Here is a 10184-nt window from a genome sequence, read left to right as displayed (position 1 = left end):
ATTCGATATATAGAATGGCCTAAAAATGTACAGTCAGCTACAAAAAAATGTTCACGTTTACCAAACTTTAGAAAATTGTTTAGGATTTTGTTTTTAAAAATATGAATACATCTATCAGTCAATAGCATGTAAACATAGAAGCATACAGCCACACAATCATTTATGTTAAATACACACAATATAATATGTTTTTAAAACCGAAAGTGTATACAAGTTTCTGTTGCTTGGTAATTGAATTCATATTTATGCAGCTAACTGTACTTCATAATCCAATCCTTTTTATTAAGATATTTATTTTAAACCATTTTAATTTATACCATGCTCTAAATTTATTTTAGAGTTGAATTTTAATTTCAATATAATCCGATAAAATATCGGTGATTTTAACAAAAGGCGTTATTAATTTTATTCGTATTAAACTTTGTAATGAGAAATATTACTTAGTTTATGTTTTAAAGTATATTCCATGTTGGAGTTAAAAGACTGAAGTGGTTTTTAATTGTAATTTAAATCCATTAATGGATTGAAATAATCCTTTTTCTAATTTAAAAGATAGCTAATGTGATAAAAGTATTTTAAAGTAACATGTCTTTCAATTCCGATATCAGTGCCATTTTTAATATCAAAAGGGATTTTTTTTAATTCTGACAGTTAACCTTGCCTTAAATACCGTTGGTAATGCATGTAAATAGTGTGTTTATTTCGATTTTTTTTTTAAGTTATTTATGTGAATTTAGTATTTAAAATGTATATTTAAGGTAAATGAAATCAGCTAAACTATTGAATCTCAATATTGTATGTAGTTAACATAATTTGAAGTTATTTCGTCCAGTGACCATTTCTGGTTGACTTAATATTGATTGTACATTAGAATTATTTATGATTAAAATATTGATTAGTTGTTACTAAAAATACAAAATTGATCAAAGTACATGCCTTTTATTCCTCCTAATTTTATTTGAATACATAAGCATTTTTCCTAATCAAGAGTTTAATGTTACAGTGCTTGTCTTTTATAAATCAAACTTTTAAACGTAGGTACTTTTCAATTTTTAAGAACAAATATAGATTGTTTTTAAAGGAAAAGACTTACTCTAATTGTCACTTTTCTAGTACATTGTATCTATGTCAAAATATATTACAATCGTGTAGGTAGACACAAAAAAATTCTACATTTAAATAAATTAGTTAATTACCTGCTATTGATAAATTTACAACTAAAGTACCTACTTGTACTTTTATTTTCGCCCTTCACTTCTAATTATAAACGGTGCTACTAAATATTGTGAAACAAGAGAACTCATTAAAACCTTTAAATCAGGCGTAGTGGAAAGCGTTATAATATAAAATAAAACAGGAAAATAACCTAAAAATCAGTTAATATACGGTTGGTGTCAATTTCGTAAGATTTTTTTTTCGGAATTCAAGTTCTGTTAAAATAGGTTTGTAAAGACTATTAGTGCGTAAGTAAACAAGTGCTGCTTTAATTTGAATATTAGCTCTCGCCCGAGACTCCGTCTGCGTCGAACCAAAAAAAAACAAGTAGTCTATGTATTCTTCCAGACTATCCTCTCCATCTATACCAAATTTCAACGAGATCCGTTCAGCAGTTTAGGCTACAAATACGAACAAAGATCCGTCCATCCAAACTTTCGCATTGATTTTAGTAAGATTAGTAAAATGTATAAATACATTTAAAAGTAACGCGTAAAGATATTATTTTATTACTAGAACGAGTATCGTACATGCATTTGATAGTGCGCAATTTTCTGAAACGGCTTTATTTTCTTAACAAAGATTAAACTTAAGTAATAGAAAATGAACTCTATTGCTAAGTAGTAAAGTTTATTTTAATATAACCTGTCGTTGAAAGTGAAAAGTCGATCGGTGTTGGTGGTCGACGGTGCCCGAGGCTCGTTCCCACGAGTATCTTGCACACTGGAAAATTTATGGTTATGAACTGAGAAATCTGTCATAAGTGATACGTAAGCCGTACCTGAATCTGAAATAGCGTGAATAATTTTTCATAAGGACCCCGAGAGATGTGGATAGAATTTTTCCTAAGAAAAATTACTTGTGCGTTAAACATTCTCGTATTTATTTGATGATTTTGTACACGTTTTGACTTATTACACATTCCCACACGCACGAGGTTAGGTAACGGCCATTTCAGATTTATACCTTATTAAAGTTACATTTTAAATCGAGGTACGCTTGATGATATTTTGCAATAAACTCGACGCATTGAATTTTGATATTTGCACACGTATTTGGACATGCGTCGACGTTTGTCGCAGAAATGTTTTCTTTTTATTTGGTTATTATTTATTTGTCTGGAAATGAGTAAGTTATTTATATTTCAAATGTTATCGAGAGATTGAGGTGAATTTTAAATACGAGAAACATTTTTACTTTAAGTTAGTTAAGACAGGATACTGAAACAACATTAAAGTAACTTACAGCGTCTTTAATTATAATGCTTAAGCTCTAAATTCCATTAAAATTTTGACGTCTGAAACACAAGAGGCGCTTACGAAGCGAAGTGTTTATGATTATTTTCAGTATTGTACCACATCATCGTCCTCATCATTCCCCTTATCCTACTCCCGTAGGGTCGTTATTTTCAGTATGGTACCATTTTTTTCATATTATTTTCAGTAAAAGGTTTATCCGTCTCCCGTGTATTTGTACCACTATGTTATCTGCACTTCTTATTGTATTCAAAATCTTAGTTTTATTTACTTCTTTTAATGCAAACGAAATAGCACATGTGGATAAGGATTTAAAAATTAATCTATTACTTACGCAAAGTATATAAAATTATTAATGTATGCAATTTATTGCTTATTAAATATTTTAAACCATAATTATATGAAAATTTTTGTAATGTTTTCGACAAATGTTCCAATGAACGAGGCATTAAAATTTCATTAAACTGTAAATTTGAGAGTAAATTCGCGACAGCGTCTGATTTACTTGTAATTATACAAAACGTCGTATCCCACGGGAACCTGTATTGAAAGTAAAAAGTGACAGATAAGGCCAGATCCATAAGCCTTGTTCCAGTGAGAGATCTTTCTTTATTCATACGCAGTAGGAAGAGAGACCGCCTGTGGCAATTCTAAACACTTAAATCTTTTACCTTGAAACAATTGAGTGCAATGACCCGTTATTATCTTGTTTAATTAATTTGTAACTTTTCTGATTAATCAACGGTCTTATTTGGATTTTTATACAGTCTCTTAATTACTATTTGATTATTATTTCAGCTGTTTTACATACTAGTTTAGCAATTTGAATTGCCTTAATATTTTTTGTTGGTAATTGTAATAAAATAAACTAGGTCTAATGATTATGTTCCGTTATAAATATCTAAGTAGAACTGTAATATCTTTTTTTTTAATCAATAAAAACAACTAAACGTAATATGTAAATGTTTTTATAAATTAATAGATAAAATAAAATTCAATAATGTGTTTCAAAGAAATTTAATTGCATTTTAGTGTAGATATTTAAGTGATATTGAAATTCTTTTGATTTTTTGTACCTAATTACTGTTTCTTGAGTAGCGGAAAAAGAAAAAATATCCCGACATCAAATAAACAAAATGTAGATATAATTCTCGAAATCAAGAACTATTACTACAAATATTTGAAATTTGCATGAATACGGTATACTCATCCTGTTCAATAAGAGTATTCTAAACCCAAAAAAGTACTTAAGAATTCATACCAAGACTGACTAATTTATCTTTCTCGAATAATACTAAATCTCTTTAATAGTTTGTTTTTTCTTATTGTTTTATTTTATCAGAATATCAAATATTTGCAAGCGCTTCAAAGTATAGTCACTTATATGACACTTACGCAAGATCATTGCGTAAAACCATCTTACCATCGAGGAGAGATATGCGAGTTATCAGAGACAACGCCAATTTGCCGAGCGGACTCGAAGACGCAGAACCCGGGTTCGATCTCACCGATGAAGAAATGAAGAAATTTAAAATTTGGCCACAGGGAAATATTCCCTATTACATTGATGATTTCTCTTTCGGTACTTATAGTGTTTGACGTTTGTTCCAACTATAGCATGACACGCTTTGTCTACATTCACACTGACGCTTTTTTAACGCTCGGGCTTAGCGTTCTTTAACGCTCTTTCATCCAGTGCTCAAAACGCAATACAAAACAATTACAAAACAAAACGCTGCCACATGAACAGATGATATATGGAAACAAAGTAATCTAATTTCAACGCTTTTCTGCCGACTGTTAAAAAACGCCAGTGTGAATGTAACACATAACGGGTACCTTTGTTACATGCAATACGCCTGCATACTTTCCCTTCCCCTTTATATAAGACAATTTTTAAAAGCTAACCTAAAATGCCCGACAAAGTCTTGTATCTTTTTCTCCAAATCTTTGTATTTTTTTCTCTTTATAGATAAAGTACTCCGGGACAGAATTCGTAATTACCTTGACCTTACAAACCGTGTAACTGGACTGAGATTCATGGAGCTGCCAAAACCACCGACCGACGAGAAAACAAGATGGGTCCTTTTTGTCAACCGTCAAGGTCTTCTCAATTGCGCTGATCACTCTATTAAAGATTTTAGTAACGAAGGAGTGCAGGTAGTTATTATAAGACTATATTCTAATTTAGAAATCTAAAATAAAACAAGCTTTAAATTTCTTCATTCACAGAAGGTAATTTTGGGATATGACTGCTTGGTAACTGGCGGTGAACTCGCAGAAGCTATACTTGCCTTGGCTGGAGTACCACCCCAGCACAATTCTCCCGACCGCAATGAATATATTACAATAGACCATGAAAATATTTTACCAGGTATATTGTTCTACTGACATAATAAATAATAAAAAAAGGTTTAATGTGAATGGTTATACAGGTAGTTCGAAGAAAGTATGGATGAATTGTGTGAAAGAAGATATGCTTATGGGAACGAATTCAGATATTACAGCTGATAGCTGATTTAATATAGAAGAGATTTTGTGCCAACCCTCAGTTGGGACAAGGGCCATTTGATAATGATTTTGTTCTACTTTCGATGGAGCATTTTATTTATTTATTCATATAACATTAATTTCAACCATGAAGGTACTAATTCTAAGATTGAAAAAAGAAGTAAAAATGGTGTGTAATTACTAAAATAATTTATGTTTACTTATAATTTACAGAAAAAGATCATCTGTTTCAAGCTGTCAATGACAATGAATGGTTGTTTCATGATATACCTTACGACTATCTAAGCGCTGGCCATTATCATTTTCATAAATATACCAAAAATGGTTATGCTACTATAGAAGTAAAGGTGTGTTTGTTCATAAATTTGATAATTTGACCACAAAAACAATTGTAAACCTGAATTTATAGCTTGCTGGTTAAATTTAACTTTTGTTGAACTAATGCATATTTAAACAAAAAAGCATATTTTGCTATTTCGTATTGCTTTGCTTTCCCTTGTTTTTAAAGTATTCTTGTAATCTCAAATTAAACAAACTTTTTTTTAGAAACAAATAAATATGGTTCCCGGAGAGAGCAGAGGCTTCAGTTATCACGACATTTGGAAAATAAGGATGCTTTACAATTATAATTCAAGGAAGGTAGCTTATTCTCTTAAAGCATCCGATTGTATTAAGCTATTTGAACTTGGTGCTAACTTTAGTAATTATGAGCCAACGGTAGAAGATACAATTGAACCTAGAAAGAAACCTAATAAATATTTAGGGCTTCCTGATGATCGACCTTCAGAACAAAATGAGCTCGATGAGAAGGAACCAGAAGCTGGTAAAGACCTTTATACTGATGGCAATGACGATAAAAATGATACAGAGGAAAGGAAACCCAATGATGATACTGATGAGAAAAAAGAGAACAAAGTTGAAGGCAGCATAAAGAAAAAGTTAATAAAAGAGAATACTATTATGAAACAATTAAAAGAAGTGAAGAAGGAATCACATGAAGATGTAAACCAACCAGGCCAAATTATGCAACTAAAGAAAGTTCTCAAAAAACCAAGTGACCCGTTCCGTGATATTTCAGATTTTGAATCATGGGAAACAACGAGAACACTGCAAAGAATATTCACCAAGATGAAGGGGTAACACAAAAAATGAAATGATTGCTTTCTTTAATAATAACCAAATATAATCTATCACATTATAGGCATGTTTGTATATCTCGTTTAATATAACAAGTTTGACAAATTACTTCGCAGCACCATTTAAATTGACAATTGCAGTTTTCTGATTCTTTTATTGTCGTTTGCTTGTATCCCCTTCTGCAACAAAGTTGGTCACAACTATCAGTTCCGGCGGAGCTGATGTTGCATTGACGACCTTCTGTACCTAGAGATCCAGTCTTCATATTAGGTTTACAGAAATCTGGTGATTCCTCGGAGTAAATTATATCCTTCTTGCCAGGGCTCTTTAGGTTAGGACTTTCTGGCATAAAACCTTCTCCATTGTTGTTAGATATAACCTAAAAAAGAAATTAAAATAATCAATTCATTTAAGCAAACGCATTTTTAAATAAAACTCTGACTGACAAAGGTATCTTTTAAAACCGATAAGATCAAGCGATGTTTTTAACTGTTTCAGTTATTACCTTAGATGCTCCTTCGAATCTGTCTCGAAGTCGATTCCCGATTTCCCTAAATGCTGGCATTCTCCACCAGCACGTGCGTAGAGTACACGAACCTGATAGTCCATGACATTTGCACTCTACTCTCATATTATTTTTGATCGCCTGGAAACAAAACATTCTTAACATCAACGAAAAAAAATAAACAAAACGATCGAAGATAACACCGAAATTATCTGTGCAGTACTTTGTATTAATTAAGACATTGGGCAACAATCTAATATAATCTTAATAATCAATCTTAAGCCAAAAAAAAAATCTATGTGTATTCCTAAAAAAATCAAACTATACAATTTTCAGTTATTGGTAAATTAAATGAATAGCTACTAACCAACCTCCCAGCGTTGTGATTGTGAAGTTTTATCAAAGTCTTTATATTATCACTTCGTTTCTTGTAACGACTGTCCATAAACTCCCTGGATTTCATCAGGCCGAAGCGTATGTTATCACTGCAGCCGCCCCATTGCCACCGCTCCGTCTCCACCGGGGCAGGAGGAAGGGGCACTGGCGTAACCTTTCCACGACGTGGTTTGGGTACTTCCTGAAAAATATCTTAATGTTAATTGGTTTAAAAAAAACAATTGAAGAGCCGTGAAACAAACCAGTCGTGGGTCATAACTCATAAATCGTTACCTTTTCACAAGAGCACTCTAGCAAGGCTCCCGCAGTACAGGCTCGTGTGATGGCGTATGTCACCCCAGCGGCGGTGATCGCATTCACGAAGCCCGTCTCTCGTGTATCTGGTATCAAAAGTATAAAAAGTTTATTGTTGACTTTATCTAAAAGAAAGGCATACTGAACTTTGAGAACGATTACGTTCATGGCGAAAAAAACGTGTTCTTTACTATCTTAGATGAATGTACTGCGTAGAAAAACTGACAACGATGAAGGGTCCATCAATTCAAAATCTGTAGAAATATTAAGTCTAGACATTTAAGGTAAGGAAATGGTTACTAACAAAGCCAATGCACTTAATATTTCTATAATTGATGAAATAAATACGACCAGGCGGTTCATTCCACATTTCAATTTCCACAGCGTTTTTACTAGGTTTAGAATTATTGAGTAAACCTATTCATTTACTCGTTAGTTTTAATAAAGGTATTCTACACACGAAATCAATTACAAATTCAGTCACTTCAACTGCATTTGAAGCTGTGATAAAGTTGAAAATAGCAATATTATAAATTTTCATGACGGATAATAAGCGTTGTGCAAAGACTACAAACGCAAACATTTAAATTAATTCTAAATGATTCAGTTTTATAAGGTAGAAATACCACAGTTTTATTTCTCAAGGCGAGCGTTTGTCACATGCAATTTAACACGTAATAAATAGTTTGAGTACGTATTCACTATGGTCATTCGTACGCCTCGGGGTATAGAAATAAAATGCAAAAGACACATAAAGCACCTACACAATGATATAAAGTGAAGCTGTTGACCCAAAAATCAATATTCACACAACTCTTGTAATAAACATCGATGAGCTTTACGAATCGAAGGTTCCATCCATAATACATTTAGGCGTGAGACACGGCCGTCTGGTTCGTCGAACCTAATTGATGAATATGGACAAGCGAACCAAATTAAATGTCTACATGGTACAGATACAGATTGCAAAAAATCGGCTTATACACCCGAAAAACAAATTAAACATTATCTAATTAAGATAATTACAATAGCAATGCAAACAAAATCAGAAGAATCTTTGTAACATCATTATCGTCAATTTTGGATATTTAGTGAATTTGCAAACAAAAAATCCAATTAAGATTGCAAATAATTTTGTTCAGAGCGTACGCACACCTGAAACTAAACTATCGCACAACTGTTTTGTTTCGCTTTGATTCCTATGACCTTATATGGAGGTGCGAACACTACTAGAATTTTAGTTGCGAAAACAATCGACAATAGCCTTAATAATATTTAAAATGCGAGTCTATCAACTTAAAAAACCTGTACAAAGAATCGTTAAATCTAGTCGTAGTTATGTTTTAACAAGCTGTAATTCAGCATTAATAGTCGTACGGCGTCGGCGTCAATGAGTCGAGCACCGGCACCTGGCTATAACAATTAATGGCAGGTCAACCGATGTTGGATGAATATTCAGACGGCATGAATAATGTGAAAATTGCTGCGCCAGTCATCTACTGAATATGCGCCGGACATCAACTGAATGGAGTCTGTTTTTGTTTAGGTCGATGACTTCATATTGATGGCTTTCAATTATATTGCTCAGGGATTAGTTTCGTATAAACTTGATTTAGCTCTTTGATAGGCGTGCTTTCTTTACTTTGATTTACAACCGTTTGATTGGACTTACGTAACGTTATAGCTTTTACGTTATTTCATCTATTTTAGTTTATTGGTATAAAGAACTGGTCGATGGGAACAGTTTACTTAATGGGCTTAGGAGAAAATTGTTTTGCTAATCTGTTCTATCATATTTATTGTACATGTGACTTATTTACGTAATAGAAAAAAAAATCTTTGTAATGAATTGAATTATTGGTTACTAATTTTGATTCCATGAACTTTTATAGTTTCAAAATTATATATGTATACATTTACTCACAGTGTTTTCTCTTCTGTAAGTGTTTTCGGCGACACATGTCGCTTTTTGGCAATTCTTCAAATAGACTGTTAACGAAAATTGTGAAAGTCCGTTTGAGATTCAAACCGTCCATTTTATATTGAGCTCCGTTGATTGAGGGAGGAAACCGATGAAAAAGAATGGATTTATAAAGAAATTTTTATATATTCAATTATTCTTCAGTGACTGGATAAAATTTAAATCACTGACACATTTCGGTTTTAACTAAGGCAGAAGGGTTTTGAAGTGAACCTTTGACTTCTTTATTTAATAAAATAGAACAAAACACACTACTTGGATTGTTTTTATTATAGATTCTAAAGCAAAAATTACAATATAAGTGCGAAAATAGACGCTAATAGCCATTTCATTAACAAGATAACAAGCGCAAATAGTGAGAGGTTAGCCGCTTAACGTCTAAACTGACTGTTTTATCTAGGTAGATGATTGAGATATCTCGTGTAGATGCATTGAGACTGGGACAATGACATGCTAGGACGCAGCAGTGTCATTAGTGAGATCAAACGTCCATAATGTAATGAGTCGGTCACTCCACGTCGATTGTGTCAATTGTCTCGAGCGCGGCCGTCGCGCTCCGTCGGCCGCTGTAATTGCATGTACGCTTATAAACACGACCTACTAGATTAAAATGCAAAATTGACAAATAATGTTCGTGCTATGCGATTATTAAAATCTATGTTAATAGTAGTGGTAAAATGGAACAACTTCTATATAATTGGTGCTTCTATCATGTTGGAAGTGATTAAGGGATGTTTGAGCTGTAGCGAAAATATGTTATCTTTAAATTGGAAATTTAAAAATTCTTGAAATTAGTTAAGATCAAGCAGTTGTTCGATATCACAAACACATTCTAGAGGTTAAGTCGGTGGTGCGATAGTACGGTGCGCGATAGTACGGAGGAAGAGGC

The 10184-nt window shown here is 32.6% G+C and overlaps 2 protein-coding genes across 2 annotated transcripts in view; one reads left to right on the top strand and one right to left on the bottom strand.

The window, feature by feature from the left end:
* Nucleotides 1-3594: 3594 nt before the first annotated feature.
* On the top strand, nt 3595-5376 carry LOC106099739 (zinc metalloproteinase nas-14-like). Its single transcript, XM_013278378.1, has 4 exons — nt 3595-4053; nt 4444-4631; nt 4704-4845; nt 5196-5376. Exons 1-4 carry the CDS (start codon nt 3909-3911, stop codon nt 5357-5359), a joined length of 639 nt encoding a protein of 212 aa, XP_013133832.1. The 5' UTR covers nt 3595-3908; the 3' UTR covers nt 5360-5376.
* Nucleotides 5377-6131: 755 nt separating this feature from the next.
* Nucleotides 6132-10184, bottom strand: part of LOC106099738 (protein Wnt-6) — a 32629-nt gene continuing 28576 nt past the window's right edge. The window contains exons 3-6 of the mRNA XM_013278377.1: nt 7294-7400; nt 6992-7201; nt 6625-6765; nt 6132-6498 (exon numbers count right to left, since the gene is read on the bottom strand). Of these exons, the coding sequence (XP_013133831.1) occupies nt 6178-6498; nt 6625-6765; nt 6992-7201; nt 7294-7400 (779 nt within the window). The 3' untranslated portion in view covers nt 6132-6177. The remainder of the gene's footprint in view (nt 6499-6624; nt 6766-6991; nt 7202-7293; nt 7401-10184) is intronic.

The sequence above is a fragment of the Papilio polytes genome, unplaced genomic scaffold, assembly GCF_000836215.1.
Source record: "Papilio polytes unplaced genomic scaffold, Ppol_1.0 DF824102.1, whole genome shotgun sequence".
NCBI classification, from domain to species: domain Eukaryota; kingdom Metazoa; phylum Arthropoda; class Insecta; order Lepidoptera; family Papilionidae; genus Papilio; species Papilio polytes.
The sequence above is the reverse complement of the archived record's forward strand: the minus strand, read 5'-3'. Positions and strand labels throughout refer to the sequence as shown.